General features: G+C 42.8%; 1 protein-coding gene across 1 annotated transcript in view; it reads right to left on the reverse strand.

The window, feature by feature from the left end:
• Nucleotides 1-19,551, reverse strand: part of LOC128656980 (zinc finger protein OZF-like) — an 85,184-nt gene that overhangs the window by 43,109 nt on the left and 22,524 nt on the right. Inside the window, exon 6 of the mRNA XM_053711190.1 lies at nt 17,813-17,920. Coding sequence (XP_053567165.1) covers nt 17,813-17,920 — 108 coding nt within the window. The remainder of the gene's footprint in view (nt 1-17,812; nt 17,921-19,551) is intronic.

Genomic DNA, 19,551 nt, shown 5'->3' on the forward strand with positions numbered 1-19,551 from the left:
TTGAAATCTGCTCGACAGCTCAAGTCTGGTTAAACTGATTAATTTCAGCTTGCTTGGCTTTGCTGCAACACAAGCGGACAGCTCCACCTACTGGCTATTTTAATAAATGCACGGTGTAAATTGAACCGTTGTAAAACGAGGGCCACCTGTATAAAAAAAAAGGAAATTTATGCTTACCTGATAAATTTATTTCTTTTTCGATACGATGAGTCCACGGATTTCATCCTTACTTGTGGGATATTGTCTCCTGGTCAGCAGGAGGAGGCAAAGAGCACCACAGCAGAGCTGGATATATAGCTCCTCCCTTCCCTCAAACTTCAGTCATTCGACCGAAGTTAGGAAGAGAAAGGAAAAGCCAAGGTGCAGAGGTGTATGAAGTTTAACCAAAATATAATAACCTGTCACATTAGAAACAGGGTGGGCCGTGGAAATTTGATCTTTATGCAGAAAACAAAGTGACAGCACATAATACAGAGTTTAAGAAGAAGGCAGCTACGTAATAGTGGGGGGAGTTCGGCATCCATATTGACTGGGTATTAGAGTAGTTAGCGCCGCTGATTAGGACAGAAGCAAGGCGGCAAGGGAGGAGGGGTATAGTGTAGGCGGACCTCCGTTTCTTAATTTACTATATAAAAACCTGTTACACTAAGTGTTGAATGTCCCTTTAAAGTGAATGTAAATTTTGATGCCAAAGTGCCCGGTTTTGAAAAATTCGATTAAAAACAGGGGCACTTTAATTCATCAAAATTTACATTTCACTCCTGTTGTGAAAAAAAAACAACTTACCTTTTAATCTTCACAGCAGCTCCAGCTTCCTCCGGTGGTTGCAAGCCATTTCTGATGTCAGAAATGATGGATAGGTCATCCTCCAATCACAGCTCCCCACCCCCCCCCCGGGGGAATCAGTGTCTGATTCAACACTGTGATTGGAAGAAGCCGGATGCCTCATTTTAGACCCAGAAAGAGGCTTTGCAACGGGTGGAGGAAGCTGGAGCTGCTGTGAAGATTAAAAGGTAAGTTTTTTTTCACAACAGGAGAAAAATGTAAATTTTGATGAATTTCTCTTCTTCCAAGCCGGACCAGCTAAGTACACCATGAGAAGCGTGTGGGGGATTGCTGGTCCGGCTTGGAACAACCGCTGCAATGTAAAGTTTCATGAATGAAAGTGCCCCTTTTTTTAATAGTATTTTTAAAAACCGGGCACTCAGTCATGAAAATGTACCTTCACTTTAGATAACTAATTCTTCATGAGTATTAACCCAACACCAAGTTAGACCTAAAGAGGGCAACCAGAAGCATGTTACACATATTTTACATTCCTATGTTCTTCACATAGAAAAATAATATATATATATATATATATATATATATATATATATATATATATATATATATATATATATATATCTATACTATAATTGTGTTTGTAATGCATCCGTCGCCGTTGTCAGCTGCGCACGCAGCCAAACGAATCCATCTGGGGCGAGATTACATATGCGGCGTCACCCGCACGAAGTATTAACAAACCACCCGCACGCACGCACTAAGTATTAACAAAAACACCTAACCGCCCGCACGAAGTATTAACAAAAACACCTAACTGCCCGCATGAAGTATTAACAAAAACACCTAACCACCTGCACGAAGTATTAATAAACCGCCAAACAGCACAAAGTATTAACAAAAACAACTAACCGCCCGCAGAAAGTATTAACAAACCTCCCGCCCGTAGTATTAACAAAAACACCTAACCACCAGCACAAACGCCATATGTATCTCTCAACCGCCATCCCCCACTGCAATAACTTAATAAAATGTATTAACCCCTAATCCGCCATTGACCCACATCGCAATCTAACTAATAGTGATTAACCCCTAATCTGCCATTCACCCACAACGCAAATAACCTAATTACAACATTAACCCCTAAAGCGCCAACCCCCCACAATGCCAACTCCCTAATTATACTATTAACCCCTAAACCTCAACTCCCACAATGCTAATAATTAATCTAATCACTAAGCCCAGTAACCTAACATCCCCTAAATTAACCCCAATTAAATAAAATAAAAAAAGACTATCTTCTTAATAAATTAATTAAAAAGTACCAAAATAAAAATCCTAACTTAAAATAAAAAAAAAAAAACTAACATTACATTAAAAAAAACCTAAGATTAAATTAAAATAAAAAAATCTAATATTACAAAACATCTAATATTACAGAAAAAACTAAACAAAATTATCCAAAATAATTTTTTAAAACCTTATCTAATACCCCTATAAAAATAAAAGAACCCCCCAAAAACAAAATTTATGCTTACCTGATAAATTTCTCTCTCTTGTGGTGTATCCAGTCCACGGGTTCATCCATTACTTGTGGGATATTCTCCTTCCCAACAGGAAGTTGCAAAGAGGACACCAACAGCAGAGCTGTCTATATAGCTCCTCCCCTAACCCCCACCTCCAGTCATTCGACCGAAGACAAGTAAGAAAAAGGAGAAACTATAGGGTGCAGTGGTGACTGTAGTTTTAAAAATAAAAACACCTGACTTAAAGTGACAGGGCGGGCCGTGGACTGGATACACCGCAAGAGAAAGAAATTTATCAGGTAAGCATAAATTTTGTTTTCTCTTGAAAGGTGTATCCAGTCCACGGGTTCATCCATTACTTGTGGGATACCAATGCCAAAGCTTTAGGACACGGATGAAGGGAGGGACAAGGCAGGAACTTAAACGGAAGGCACCACTGCCTGCAAGACCTTTCTCCCAAAAATAGCCTCCGAAGAAGCAAAAGTATCAAATTTGTAAAATTTAGAAAAAGTATGAAGCGAAGACCAAGTCGCCGCCTTACAAATCTGTTCAACAGAGGCCTCATTTTTAAAAGCCCATGTGGAAGCTACCGCTCTAGTAGAATGAGCTGTAATTCTTTCAGGAGGCTGCTGGCCAGCAGTCTCAAAAGCTAAATGGATTATGCTTCTCAGCCAAAAAGAAAGAGAAGTTGCTGAAGCCTTTTGGCCTCTCCTCTTTACAGAGTAGACAACAAACAATGCAGATGTTTGACGAAAATCCTTAGTAGCATGTAAATAGAACTTTAAAGCACGAACCATATCAAGATTGTGTAACAGACGTTCCTTCTTTGAAGAAGGATTAGGACACAGTGATGGAACAACAATTTCCTGATTGATATTCTTATTAGAAACCACCTTAGGAAGAAAACCAGGTTTGGTACACAAAACTACCTTATCTGCATGGAAGACCAGATAAGTGGAATCACACTGTAAGGCAGATAATTCTGAAACTCTTTGAGCCGAAGGGATAGCTACTAAGAACAGAACTTTCCAAGATAAAAGCTTGATATCTATGGAATGTAAAGGTTCAAACGGAACCCCTTGAAGAACTTTAAGAACTAAATTTAAACTCCAGGAGCAACAGGTTTAAACACAGGCTTGATTCTAACTAAAGCCTGACAAAACGCCTGAACGTCTGGAACATCTGCCAGACGCTTGTGCAAAAGAATAGACAGAGCAGAAATCTGTCCCTTTAAGGAACTAGCTGATAATCCCTTTTCCAATCCCTCTTGGAGAAAAGAGAATATCCTAGGAATCCTGACCTTACTCCATGAGTAACCCCTGGATTCACACCATATCTTATGATAGATGTTCCTGGTGACAGGCTTACGAGTCTGAATCAAGGTATCAATGACCGACTCGGAGAAACCACGTTTTGATAAAATCAAGCGTTCAATCTCCAAGCAGTCAGGCGCAGAGAAATTAGATTTGGATGTTTGAATGGACCTTGGAGTAGAAGGTCCTGCCTCAGCGGCAGAGTCCATGGTGGAAAGGATGACATGTCCACCAGATCTGCATACCAAGTCCTGCGTGGCCACGCAGGTGCTATCAAAATCACTGAAGCTCTCTCCTGCTTGATCTTGGCAATCGGACGAGGGAGGAGAGGAAATGGTGGAAACACATAAGCCAGGCTGAAGGACTAGGGCACTGCTAGAGCATCTATCAGCGCTGCCTGGGGATCCCTTGACCTGGACCCGTAACAAGGAAGCTTGGCGTTCTGACGAGACGCCATCAGATCCAGTTCTGGTTTGCCCCATAGTTGAATCAGCTGGGCAAATACCTCCGGATGGAGCTCCCACTCCCCCGGATGAAAAGTCTGCCTACTTAGAAAATCCGCCTCCCAGTTCCCTACTCCTGGGATATGGATAGCGGAGAGATGGCAAGAGTGAACCTCTGCCCATAGAATTATCTTGGAAACCTCCATCATAGCCAGGGGACTCCTTGTTCCCCCCTGATGGTTGATATAGGCTACAGTCGTGATTATGTCCGACTGAAATCTGATGAACCTGGCCGCAGCTAGTTGAGGCCAAGCCTGAAGAGCATTGAATATCGCTCTTAGTTCCAGAATGTTTATTGGAAGGAGGGCTTCCTCCTGAGTCCACAAACCCTGAGCCTTCAGGGAGTTCCAGACTGCGCCCCAGCCCAGAAGGCTGGCATCTGTCGTCACTATAGTCCACTCTGGCATGCGGAAACTCATTCGCCTGGACAGATGGACCCGAGATAACCACCAGAGAAGAGAATCCCTGGTCTCTTGATCCAGATCTAGCAAAGGAGACAAATCTGTGTAGTCCCCATTCCACTGATGGAGCATGCAAAGTTGCAGTGGTCTGAGATGTAGGCGGGCAAACGGAACTATGTCCATTGCCGCTACCATAAGACCGATTACTTCCATACACCGAGCCACTGACGGCCGAGAAATGGAATGAAGAGCACTGCAGGAGGCCAGAAGCTTTGATATCCTGACTTCCGTCAGAAAAATTTTCATTTCTACTAAATCTATCAAGAGTCCCTAGGAACGAAACTCTTGTGAGAGGAGAAAGCGAACTCTTTTCTAAGTTCACCTTCCACCCGTGAGACCTCAGAAAGGCCAGAACAATGTCCGTATGGGACTTGGCGACTTGAAGAGTCGACGCCTGGATTAAGATGTCGTCTAAATAAGGCGCCACTGCTATGCCTCGCGGCCTTAGGACCGCCAGAAGGGACCCTAGAACCTTCGTAAAGATTCTCAGCGCCGTGGCTAACCCGAAGGCAAGAGCCACAAACTGGTAATGCCTGTCTAGGAAGGCAAACCTGAGGAACTGGTGATGATTTCTGTGAATCGGGATGTGCAGATAAGCATCCTTTAAGTCCACGGTAGTCATATATTGACCCTCCTGGATCATAGGAAGAATGGTTCGGATTGTCTCCATCTTGAAGGATGGGACCCTGAGGAATTTGTTTAGGAACTTGAGATCCAAGATTGGTCTGAAAGTTCCTCTTTTTTGGGAACTATAAACAGGTTTGAATAGAAACCCTGCCCCTGTTCCTCTCTTGGAACTGGGTGGATCACTCCCATAACGAGTAGGTCTTGAACACAATTTAAGAATGCCTCTCTCTTTATCTGGTTTGCAGATAATTGTGAGAGGAGAAATCTCCCTTTTGGGGATGAACCTTTGAATTCCAGAAGATATCCCTGGGAAACAATCTCTACTGCCCAGGGATCCTGAACGTCTCTTGCCCAAGCCTGGGCGAAGAGAGAAAGTCTGCCCCTGACTAGATCCGGTCCCGGATCGGGGGCTACCCCTTCATGCTGTCTTAGAGGCAGCAGCAGGTTTTTTGGTCTGCTTCCCCTTGTTCCAAGCCTGGTTAGGTCTCCAGACTGGTTTGGACTGGGCGAAATTTCCCTCTCGTTTTGCATTAGAGGAAGTTGAAGCTGCGCCACTCTTGAAGTTTCGAAAGGAACGAAAATGATTCTGTTTGGGCCTTAATTTATTGGACCTATCCTGAGGAAGGGCGTGACCTTTTCCTCCGGTAATATCAGAAATGATCTCCTTCAGGCCAGGTCCGAATAGGGTCTGTCATTTGAAGGGGATGTTAAGAAGCTTAGATTTTGAAGTAACGTCTGCTGACCAGGACTTAAGCCATAGCGCCCTACGCGCCAGAATGGCAAAACCTGAATTCTTAGTTAAATGAAAAACGGCGTCAGAAATAAAGGAATTAGCTAACTTAAGAGCTTTAATCCTGTCTAAAATATCATCTAACGGGGTCTCCACCTGTAGAGCCTCCTCAAGAGACTCGAACCAAAAGGCCGCTGCAGCAGTAACTGGGGCAATGCATGCAAGAGGCTGGAGAAGAAAACCTTGATGTATAAAAATTTTCTTAAGGAGACCCTCCAATTTTTTATCCATAGGATCTTTGAAAGCACAACTGTCCTCGACGGGGATAGTTGTACGCTTAGCTAGGGTAAAAATAGCTCCCTCCACCTTAGGGACCGTCTACCACGAGTCCCGTATGGCGACATCTATAGGAAACATCTTTTTAAAGGCAGGAGGGGTAGAGAACGGCACACCTGGTCTATCCCATTCCTTAGTAATAATTTCCGAAAACTTCTTAGGGACTGGAAAAACATCAGTATAAACAGGCACTGCAAAGTATTTGTCCATTTTACACAACTTCTCTGGAACTACAATGGGGTCACAGTCATCCAGAGTCGCTAAAACCTCCCTGAGCAATAAGCGGAGGTGTTCGAGCTTAAATTTAAACGCTGTCATTTCAGAATCGGATTGAAGTAAAGACTTCCCTGAATCTGAAATGTCACCCTCAGAAACTCCCTTACACCGGTTTCGGAGCATTGTGAGGGTAAATCGGACACAGCTAATAGAGCGCCAGAAAGCTCTGTATTTGTTCTAGCCCCAGAGCTGTCTCGCTTTCCTTGTAATCCTGGCAGTTTGGACAATACCTCTGTGAGGGTAGAATTCATAACTGCCGCCATGTCCTGTAAGGTAAAAGAATTAGATGCGCTAGATGTACTTGGCGTCTCTTGAGCTGGAGTTATAGGTTCTGACACATGGGGAGAGCTAGATGGCATAACCTCCCTTTTTTCAGTCTGAGAATCCTCTGGTGATAAATCTTTAAAAGCCATAATATGGTCTTTATAGTTTATAGATATTTCAGTACATTTGGTACACATTCTAAGAGGGGGTTCCACAATGGCTTCTAAACATATTGAACAAGGAGTTTCCTCTATGTCAGACATGTTTTACAGACTAGTAATGACACCAGCAAGCTTGGAAAACACTTTAATAAATGTGAAACAGCAATTAAACAAAAAAGGTACTGTGCCTTTAAGAGAAAAAAACTAGCACTTAAACTGCAAAACAGTGTTAAAATGTAGTAAAGTCTTCAAAATTTTTACAGTGTGTGTAAGGGACTAAAGCAACATCGCACCCACTTGCAAATGGATGATTTACCCATTAGCCCCCAAACCGGATTTATAAAACGTCAACCACCGGTAAAAGACAGTTAAGCACCTTGCCACAGCTCTGCTGTGGCTCCTACCTGCCCTCAAATACGATTAGGGAAGAAATAAGCCCTCTATAGTGGTCCTCAGATGCAAGAGGACTCCTCTAGGGAAGCTGGATGTCTCAGTCTGAAAGAAACTGCGCATCTAAAGCGCGAAAATAGGCCCCTCCCACCATGTACTCGATGTCAGAGGGGCCTTAAGGAAATACTCCAAGGAGTATCTGACTAGCCATGTGGAAAAACTAGGCCCCAACAAAAGACTTATAACCCTCAGAAAAAAACGTCTTACTTGTGTAACATGTAAACGTTTTGTCACCCATAAACACCACACTAACTAATATGAGAATTAAAATGAGTATTACCCTGTTTAGTAAGCATGATCCCAGTCGTTGCAAAATCACTGCATCTAGCTTACCTCAAATATAAAAGGCTCTGTCAGCATTTTCTAGAACTTATCATCTCTCTAGAAATAAATATACTGAACATACCTCAAAGCAGGTAATCTGCAGACCGTTCCCCCAACTGAAGCTTTCCCATACTCTTCAGTTATTCGTGAGAACAGCAATGGACCTTAGTTACAAACCGCTAAGATCATCATCCTCCGGGCAGAATTCTTCTTCTAATTTCTGCCTGGGAGTAAACAGCACAACGCCGGTACCGTTTAAAAATAACAAACTCTTGATTGAAGGTAAAACTACACTAAGTCACCACATATCTCTTTATACTTCCTATCTTGTCGAGAGTTGCAAAGAGAATGACTGGGGGTGGGGGTTAGGGGAGGAGCTATATAGACAGCTCTGCTGTGGGTGTCCTCTTTGCAACTTCCTGTTGGGAAGGAGACTATCCCACAAGTAATGGATGAACCCATGGACTGGATACACCTTACAAGAGAAATAAAAACACCCCCTAATCTAACACTAAACTACCAATAGCCCTTAAAAGGGCCTTTTGTAGGACATTGCCCTAAAGCAATCAGCTCTTTTACCTAAATAAAGTACCAATTACCACCTAAAAGTAAACCCCCCTCACCCACCAAACCCCCCAAAATAAAAAAAACAACACAAAAAAAAACTAAGCTACCCATTTGAATGGGCATTGCCTCTAAAAGGGTAATCAGCTCTTTTGCTGCCCATTAAAATAAAAAATCCCTAATCAAAAAAAAAAAAACACCCCACCAACCCCCCTCCCCAAAAACCTAAGTCTAACCCCGAAATAAGTACTCAACATTTCTGAAGTCCGGCGGTGAAGGTCTTTTTCCAGACGGCTCCATCTTCATCCAGCGAGGGGACATCTATCTTCATCCGGAGCGAAGGCGGCGCGGAGGTGGCCGCGGAACAGGAATGGCGGCCACGCAGACATCCAGCGTGGAGGATCCTCTTCATGCGATCACCGCCGCACACTGAATATTGAATGCAAGGTACCTGTTTTATATTTGGGGTACCTTGCATTCCCTATTGGCTGAATTTTTCAAATCAGGATTTCAGTAGCTCTCATCCTATTGGCTGATTTGAAAATTTCAGCCAATAGGAATGCAAGGTGCCCCAAATATAAAACGGGTACCTTGCATTGAAACTTCAGTGATCGGCGATCACATGAAGAGGATCCTCCAAGCTGGATGTCTGCACAGCCGCTGTTACTGCTCCGCGGCCACCTCCGCTCCGTGCCGCTTTCCGTCCGGATGAAGATAGGAGATGTCCCTGTGCTGGATGAAGATGGAGCCACCTGGAAGAAGACTTTCCCCACCGGACTTCAGGAATGGTGAGTACCTATTTCGGGGTTAGCTGTTTGCTTTAGGGCAATGCCCTACAAAAGGCCCTTTTAGGGGCTATAGGTAGTTTAGTGTCAGATTAGGGGGTTGTTTTTATTTTGAGGTGGCTTTTTATTTTTAAAGGGGTATTAGATTATGTTTAAAAAATTTATTTTGAATAATTTTGTTTATTTTTTTCTGTAATTTTAGATTTTTTTATTTTTTGTAATATTAGATGATTTTTTTTATTTTAATTTAATCTTAGGTTTTTTTATGTAATGTTAGGTTTTTTTATTTTAATTTTAAATTAGGATTTATTTATTTTGTAAGAAGATAGGCTTTTTTAGTTTATGTAATTAGGGTTAATTTAGGGGGTGTTAGGTTAGGGGCTTAGTGATTAGATTAATTCTTAGCGTTCTGGGGGGTTGGCGGCTTAGGGGTTAATAGTGTAATTAGGCAGTTGGCGTTGTGAGGGGTTGGCGGTTTAGGGGTTAATATTGTAATTAGGTTATTTGCGTTGCGGGTGAATGGCGGATTAGGGGTTAATCACTTTATTAGGTAGATTGCGATGTGGGTGAATGGCGGATTAGGGGTTAATAACTTTATTATGTACTTTGCGATGTGGAGGTTGGCAGATTAGGGGTTAATAGATTTTATTTAGCGTGTGCGGGTGGCACCGATGCACTACAGAAAATGGCCCGTGTACATGGGCTTTAACACTAGTAATATATATATATATATATATATATATATATATATATATATATATATATATATATATATATATATATATATATATATATATATATATATATATATATATATATATAAATAACAAGAGTATTGCATTGAGCAATGATACTTTTTTATTGGACTAACTTAACATTTATAAGATGACAAGCTTTTTCAAGTCTGAAGCAAGGAAGACATTCTTCCGAAAGCTTGTCATCTTATAAATGTATAGTTAGTCCAATGCAATACTCTTGTTATTTTGATATCTAAATCTCTGGACTAACATGGCTACTCCAATCAACGTGACTATGGTATATAATTATATATATATATATTTATTTAAAAATAAAAACAAAATTTTCCTTTATGTAAATAACATTGGAATATTAAAGGGACAGTCAACACCAGAATGTTTGTTGTCTTAAAAGATAGATATTCCCTTAATAAACCATTCCCCAGTTTTACATAACCAACAGTTATAATAATACATGTTTTACCTCTGTAATTACCTTGTATCTAAGCCTCTGCAGACTGCCCACTTATTTCAGTTCTTTGGACAGACTTGCATTTTAGCCAATCAGTGCTCACTCCTCTGTAAATTCATGTGCATGAGCTCAATGTTATCTATATGAAACACATGAAATAACGCCCTCTAGTGGTTAAAAACTGTCAAAATGCATTTAGATTAGAGGCGGCCTTCAAGGTCTAAGAAAACAGAATTTATGTTTACCTGATAAATTACTTTCTCCAACGGTGTGTCCGGTCCACGGCGTCATCCTTACTTGTGGGATATTCTCTTCCCCAACAGGAAATGGCAAAGAGCCCAGCAAAGCTGGTCACATGATCCCTCCTAGGCTCCGCCTACCCCAGTCATTCGACCGACGTTAAGGAGGAATATTTGCATAGGAGAAACCATATGAAACCGTGGTGACTGTAGTTAAAGAAAATAAATCATCAGACCTGATTAAAAAACCAGGGCGGGCCGTGGACCGGACACACCGTTGGAGAAAGTAATTTATCAGGTAAACATAAATTCTGTTTTCTCCAACATAGGTGTGTCCGGTCCACGGCGTCATCCTTACTTGTGGGAACCAATACCAAAGCTTTAGGACACGGATGATGGGAGGGAGCAAATCAGGTCACCTAGATGGAAGGCACCACGGCTTGCAAAACCTTTCTCCCAAAAATAGCCTCAGAAGAAGCAAAAGTATCAAACTTGTAAAATTTGGTAAAAGTGTGCAGTGAAGACCAAGTCGCTGCCCTACATATCTGATCAACAGAAGCCTCGTTCTTGAAGGCCCATGTGGAAGCCACAGCCCTAGTGGAATGAGCTGTGATTCTTTCGGGAGGCTGCCGTCCGGCAGTCTCGTAAGCCAATCTGATGATGCTTTTAATCCAAAAAGAGAGAGAGGTAGAAGTTGCTTTTTGACCTCTCCTTTTACCGGAATAAACAACAAACAAGGAAGATGTTTGTCTAAAATCCTTTGTAGCATCTAAATAGAATTTTAGAGCGCGAACAACATCCAAATTGTGCAACAAACGTTCCTTCTTCGAAACTGGTTTCGGACACAGAGAAGGTACGATAATCTCCTGGTTAATGTTTTTGTTAGAAACAACTTTTGGAAGAAAACCAGGTTTAGTACGTAAAACCACCTTATCTGCATGGAACACCAGATAAGGAGGAGAACACTGCAGAGCAGATAATTCTGAAACTCTTCTAGCAGAAGAAATTGCAACCAAAAACAAAACTTTCCAAGATAATAACTTAATATCAACGGAATGTAAAGGTTCAAATGGAACCCCCTGAAGAACTGAAAGAACTAAGTTGAGACTCCAAGGAGGAGTCAAAGGTTTGTAAACAGGCTTGATTCTAACCAGAGCCTGAACAAAGGCTTGAACATCTGGCACAGCTGCCAGCTTTTTATGAAGTAACACAGACAAGGCAGAAATCTGTCCCTTCAGGGAACTTGCAGATAATCCTTTTTCCAATCCTTCTTGAAGGAAGGATAGAATCTTAGGAATCTTAACCTTGTCCCAAGGGAATCCTTTAGATTCACACCAACAGATATATTTTTTCCAAATTTTGTGGTAAATCTTTCTAGTTACAGGCTTTCTGGCCTGAACAAGAGTATCGATAACAGAATCTGAGAACCCTCGCTTCGATAAGATCAAGCGTTCAATCTCCAAGCAGTCAGCTGGAGTGAGACCAGATTCGGATGTTCGAACGGACCTTGAACAAGAAGGTCTCGTCTCAAAGGTAGCTTCCATGGTGGAGCCGATGACATATTCACCAGATCTGCATACCAAGTCCTGCGTGGCCACGCAGGAGCTATCAAGATCACCGACGCCCTTTCCTGATTGATCCTGGCTACCAGCCTGGGGATGAGAGGAAACGGCGGGAATACATAAGCTAGTTTGAAGGTCCAAGGTGCTACTAGTGCATCCACTAGAGCCGCCTTGGGATCCCTGGATCTGGACCCGTAGCAAGGAACTTTGAAGTTCTGACGAGAGGCCATCAGATCCATGTCTGGAATGCCCCACAGTTGAGTGACTTGGGCAAAGATTTCCGGATGGAGTTCCCACTCCCCCGGATGCAATGTCTGACGACTCAGAAAATCCGCTTCCCAATTTTCCACTCCTGGGATGTGGATAGCAGACAGGTGGCAGGAGTGAGACTCCGCCCATAGAATGATTTTGGTCACTTCTTCCATCGCCAGGGAACTCCTTGTTCCCCCCTGATGGTTGATGTACGCAACAGTTGTCATGTTGTCTGATTGAAACCGTATGAACTTGGCCCTCGCTAGCTGAGGCCAAGCCTTGAGAGCATTGAATATCGCTCTCAGTTCCAGAATATTTATCGGTAGAAGAGATTCTTCCCGAGACCAAAGACCCTGAGCTTTCAGGGAACCCCAGACCGCGCCCCAGCCCATCAGACTGGCGTCGGTCGTGACAATGACCCACTCTGGTCTGCGGAAGGTCATCCCTTGTGACAGGTTGTCCAGGGACAGCCACCAACGGAGTGAGTCTCTGGTCCTCTGATTTACTTGTATCCTCGGAGACAAGTTTGTATAGTCCCCATTCCACTGACTGAGCATGCACAGTTGTAATGGTCTTAGATGAATGCGCGCAAAAGGAACTATGTCCATTGCCGCTACCATCAAACCTATCACTTCCATGCACTGCGCTATGGAAGGAAGAGGAACGGAATGAAGTATCCGACAAGAGTCTAGAAGTTTTGTTTTTCTGGCCTCTGTCAGAAAAATCCTCATTTCTAAGGAGTCTATTATTGTCCCCAAGAAGGGAACCCTTGTTGACGGAGATAGAGAACTCTTTTCCACGTTCACTTTCCATCCGTGAGATCTGAGAAAGGCCAGGACAATGTCCGTGTGAGCCTTTGCTTGAGGAAGGTACGACGCTTGAATCAGAATGTCGTCCAAGTAAGGTACTACAGCAATGCCCCTTGGTCTTAGCACAGCTAGAAGGGACCCTAGTACCTTTGTGAAAATCCTTGGAGCAGTGGCTAATCCGAAAGGAAGCGCCACGAACTGGTAATGCTTGACCAGGAATGCGAACCTTAGGAACCGATGATGTTCCTTGTGGATAGGAATATGTAGATACGCATCCTTTAAATCCACCGTGGTCATGAATTGACCTTCCTGGATGGAAGGAAGAATTGTTCGAATGGTTTCCATTTTGAACGATGGAACCTTGAGAAACTTGTTTAAGATCTTGAGATCTAAGATTGGTCTGAACGTTCCCTCTTTTTTGGGAACTATGAACAGATTGGAGTAGAACCCCATCCCTTGTTCTCCTAATGGAACAGGATGAATCACTCCCATTTTTAACAGGTCTTCTACACAACGTAAGAATGCCTGTCTTTTTATGTGGTCTGAAGACAACTGAGACCTGTGGAACCTCCCCCTTGGGGGAAGCCCCTTGAATTCCAGAAGATAACCTTGGGAGACTATTTCTAGCGCCCAAGGATCCAGAACATCTCTTGCCCAAGCCCGAGCGAAGAGAGAGAGTCTGCCCCCCACCAGATCCGGTCCCGGATCGGGGGCCAACATTTCATGCTGTCTTGGTAGCAGTGGCAGGTTTTTTGGCCTGCTTTCCCTTGTTCCAGCCTTGCATTGGTCTCCAAGCTGGCTTGGCTTGAGAAGTATTACCCTCTTGCTTAGAGGACGTAGCACTTTGGGCTGGTCCGTTTCTACGAAAGGGACGAAAATTAGGTTTATTTTTGGCCTTGAAAGGCCGATCCTGAGGAAGGGCATGGCCCTTACCCCCAGTGATATCAGAGATAATCTCTTTCAAGTCAGGGCCAAACAGCGTTTTCCCCTTGAAAGGAATGTTAAGTAGCTTGTTCTTGGAAGACGCATCAGCTGACCAAGATTTCAACCAAAGCGCTCTGCGCGCCACAATAGCAAACCCAGAATTCTTAGCCGCTAACCTAGCCAATTGCAAAGTGGCGTCTAGGGTGAAAGAATTAGCCAATTTGAGAGCATTGATTCTGTCCATAATCTCCTCATAAGGAGGAGAATCACTATCGACCGCCTTTACCAGCTCATCGAACCAGAAACACGCGGCTGTAGCGACAGGGACAATGCAAGAAATTGGTTGTAGAAGGTAACCCTGCTGAACAAACATCTTTTTAAGTAAACCTTCTAATTTTTTATCCATAGGATCTTTGAAAGCACAACTATCTTCTATGGGTATAGTGGTGCGTTTGTTTAAAGTGGAAACCGCTCCCTCGACCTTGGGGACTGTCTGCCATAAGTCCTTTCTGGGGTCGACCATAGGAAACAATTTTTTAAATATGGGGGGAGGGACGAAAGGAATACCGGGCCTTTCCCATTCTTTATTTACAATGTCCGCCACCCGCTTGGGTATAGGAAAAGCTTCTGGGAGCCCCGGGACCTCTAGGAACTTGTCCATTTTACATAGTTTCTCTGGGATGACCAACTTGTCACAATCATCCAGAGTGGATAATACCTCCTTAAGCAGAATGCGGAGATGTTCCAACTTAAATTTAAACGTAATCACATCAGGTTCAGCTTGTTGAGAAATGTTCCCTGAATCAGTAATTTCTCCCTCAGACAAAACCTCCCTGGCCCCATCAGACTGGTTTAGGGGCCCTTCAGAACCATTATTATCAGCGTCGTCATGCTCTTCAGTATCTAAAACAGAGCAGTCGCGCTTACGCTGATAAGTGTGCATTTTGGCTAAAATGTTTTTGACAGAATTATCCATTACAGCCGTTAATTGTTGCATAGTAAGGAGTATTGGCGCGCTAGATGTACTAGGGGCCTCCTGAGTGGGCAAGACTCGTGTAGACGAAGGAGGGAATGATGCAGTACCATGCTTACTCCCCTCACTTGAGGAATCATCTTGGGCATCATTGTCATTGTCACATAAATCACATTTATTTAAATGAGAAGGAACTCTGGCTTCCCCACATTCAGAACACAGTCTATCTGGTAGTTCAGACATGTTAAACAGGCATAAACTTGATAACAAAGTACAAAAAACGTTTTAAAATAAAACCGTTACTGTCACTTTAAATTTTAAACTGAACACACTTTATTACTGCAATTGCGAAAAAATATGAAGGAATTGTTCAAAATTCACCAAAATTTCACCACAGTGTCTTAAAGCCTTAAAAGTATTGCACCCCAAATTTGGAAGCTTTAACCCTTAAAATAACGGAACCGGAGCCGTTCTTAACTTTAACCCCTTTACAGTCCCTGGTGTCTGCTTTGCTGAGACCCAACCAAGCCCAAAGGGGAATACGATACCAAATGACGCCTTCAGAAAGTCTTTTCTATGTATCAGAGCTCCTCACACATGCGACTGCATGTCATGCCTCTCAAAAACAAGTGCGCAACACCGGCGCGAAAATGAGGCTCTGCCTATGATTTGGGAAAGCCCCTAAAGAGAAAGGTGTCTAAACAAGTGCCTGCCGATATAAACTTATCAAAATACCCAGATTAAATGATTCCTCAAGGCTAAATATGTGTTAATAATGAATCGATTTAGCCCAGAAAAAGTCTACAGTCTTAATAAGCCCTTGTGAAGCCCTTATTTACAATCTTAATAAACATGGCTTACCGGATCCCATAGGGAAAATGACAGCTTCCAGCATTACATCGTCTTGTTAGAGTGTGTCATACCTCAAGCAGCAAGAGACTGCTCACTGTTCCCCCAACTGAAGTTAATTCCTCTCAACAGTCCTGTGTGGAACAGCCATGGATTTTAGTTACGGTTGCTAAAATCATTTTCCTCATACAAACAGAAATCTTCATCTCTTTTCTGTTTCTGAGTAAACAGTACATACCAGCACTATTTTAAAATAACAAACTCTTGATTGAATAATAAAAACTACAGTTAAACACTAAAAAACTCTAAGCCATCTCCGTGGAGATGTTGCCTGTACAACGGCAAAGAGAATGACTGGGGTAGGCGGAGCCTAGGAGGGATCATGTGACCAGCTTTGCTGGGCTCTTTGCCATTTCCTGTTGGGGAAGAGAATATCCCACAAGTAAGGATGACGCCGTGGACCGGACACACCTATGTTGGAGAAATTAGCATATGAACCTCCTAGGTTTAGCTTTCAACTAAGAATACCAAGAGAACAAAGCAAAATTGGTGATAAAAGTAAATTGGAAAATTGTTTAAAATTACATGCCCTATTTGAATCATGAAAGTTTTTTTTTTGGACTTGACTGTCCCTTTAAATATTTACCTTAAATACACAGTAAAACACATTATTAAATATTATTATAGAATCTAGACACACATATATATTATAGCCCTTTGCAGTTAAATACATGGCCATATACCATATACCTTTGAACACTTATAAGATTTTTTAACAATATTTATATGACTGTTTTTTATCAGATGTTTTTACGAGTTTATTGCAACTTTTATTTTTATCCCTAACCCTTTACACAAGGTCTTCAATTGCACGTATCGAAGCACGTTAAATTTGATTGCGCTCGAGCGAATGCATTTCCTTTCAACTTGTAATGTTCTAATATTGTGTAATAGTGCGCCACTTGTAATCTAGCCCAATATAGGTGATGCTACTGGAGAGCTGTGTTAGGGTGGGGTTGGCTGGTTGAGCAGGGGTCGTATGTGAGGGAGAGGTTATGAGAGGCTGAGGGGGAGGCTTTGTGCGAGGGAGGAGGAGGATATGATGGTGAGCACAGGCTAGTGGTGTGTAAGGTAGTGGAGATGTGTGTTAACAAGAAGGGGTGAGAGAATAAGGAGACTGTGTAAGAAATGGGGATGAGGAGGGTGCTGTGTGTGAGACAGGGTGAGGAGGTTAATGTTAGGTAGCTGGGGAGAGTGAATAAGGAGGATGCCGTGTTTCAGGAGAGAAGGCTAATAGGATGAACAGAAGCTGGTGTGTAAGAATTAGTGGGATTGATAGGGTGAGCAGGGCGTAAGGTAGAGGGAGAACAGGAACAGGTTATGTGTAAGGGAAATGCAGGTGATACTGGGAAGAGGAGATTGTGCGTGTAGGTGAAAGAGGAAGTAGTTGCATGTGAAGGATAGGGAAATAAAAAGGTGGCAGTGGGCTTAGAGGGTCCAGGTTATATTTATCTATTCTTCCTCTGACTCAAAGATGATGTCATAGATGATGTTATTAATGTAAAAGTGATAATGTCATTATAGAGGTCATCTGTGATGTTATTGACAATGTCATGCATAGCTTCTTAGGGGAGAGTGGGGGTAGATTACATTTAAAATTTCCTTGCTTTTGAACATTTGATAAAAAAAAAAAACTGACATTAGCGTACATTTTATGCCAGTTAATAAATTATATCACAATAACCAACAAACAGTAGAGTTTTCATCTATGCTCTTTATTTGAAGGAGATGAGGGCTCTAAAAGAGTCTCCCTCTCCCTAATAAAAAAACTTCCAGTGCTTAGTGGGGCAGATGATCTGTATCCCTCAGACACATCACACACGTGCACTCACCTGTACTGATATTGTCACAGATTTCCTGCTTCACAGCTTCCCGCTGACTCTTTACATACAGATCATTTGTTTGTTCAGTATTAAGTGTGACTTCAGTCTTAACATCACCTGCATAGATAATGTAAATATAGTTACATTTTAGCTTTTTGGCACTACACAGGATATATATGAATGTCACACATGTACATTAACCTGCGCCCTTTATCAGTAAGACACAAACATACACTCAAGTTCACTCACCCCTCAGACACGTCACACACATACACTCACCTGTGCCTTGCATCCCTCAGTCACGTTACACATGTACACTCACCTGCGTCCTGTGAACCTGACACGCCACACACGCACACTCACCTGCACCCCTCAACCACACATGTCCACTTAAATGAACCTTGCGTCTCCGAGACATGTCACACACATACACTTACCTACACCTGTGTCCCTCAGACACACTCACCAGCGTCCTGCATCCCTCAGACACATCACACATGTGCACTCACCTGAGTCCCTCAGAAATGTCACAGACTTACCTGTACCCTGCACCATTCAGAGAAATGTCACACACATACACTCACCTGCACCCCTCAGACACATCACACACGTACACTCACCTGTACCCCCAGACACATCACACACGTACAAATCTCACCTGCAGCCCCTTAGACACGTCACACACACCATACCAGAGAAGTCATATAAATAAACTTGACCTGCCTCCCTCAGGCACGTCCCACTTTTGGCATACTCCTGTACCCCCCTTCAAAGATGTCACATACATAGTGACAAAAAACAAGTGCTTAAACTAACCAAAGAAATATATCTTTAAAATAAATTTCCAAACTTTTAATTATCTCAACAACGGTGAAGTCAAAGGGAGGAGCTTAGAGGACTATGACAGAGTTTTGTGGCTAAGTCTGCAGGTTAATTTTGTTTGCTAAAAACTGTGTATTAGTCTTACACTGTCTGCAGTGTAACCATCTAAGAAAAACAGAATTTATGTTTACCTGATAAATTACTTTCTCCAACGGTGTGTCCGGTCCACGGCGTCATCCTTACTTGTGGGATATTGTCTTCCCCAACAGGAAATGGCAAAGAGCCCAGCAAAGCTGGTCACATGATCCCTCCTAGGCTCCGCCTACCCCAGTCATTCGACCGACGTTAAGGAGGAATATTTGCATAGGAGAAACCATATGGTACCGTGGTGACTGTAGTTAAAGAAAATAAATTATCAGACCTGATTAAAAAAACCAGGGCGGGCCGTGGACCGGACACACCGTTGGAGAAAGTAATTTATCAGGTAAACATAAATTCTGTTTTCTCCAACATAGGTGTGTCCGGTCCACGGCGTCATCCTTACTTGTGGGAACCAATACCAAAGCTTTAGGACACGGATGAAGGGAGGGAGCAAATCAGGTCACCTAAATGGAAGGCACCACGGCTTGCAAAACCTTTCTCCCAAAAATAGCCTCAGAAGAAGCAAGAGTATCAAACTTGTAAAATTTGGTAAAAGTGTGCAGTGAAGACCAAGTCGCTGCCCTACATATCTGATCAACAGAAGCCTCGTTCTTGAAGGCCCATGTGGAAGCCACAGCCCTAGTGGAATGAGCTGTGATTCTTTCGGGAGGCTGCCGTCCGGCAGTCTCGTAAGCCAATCTGATGATGCTTTTAATCCAAAAAGAGAGAGAGGTAGAAGTTGCTTTTTGACCTCTCCTTTTACCGGAATAAACAACAAACAAGGA

The sequence above is a fragment of the Bombina bombina genome, chromosome 4 (genome assembly GCF_027579735.1).
Source record: "Bombina bombina isolate aBomBom1 chromosome 4, aBomBom1.pri, whole genome shotgun sequence".
Classification (NCBI taxonomy): domain Eukaryota; kingdom Metazoa; phylum Chordata; class Amphibia; order Anura; family Bombinatoridae; genus Bombina; species Bombina bombina.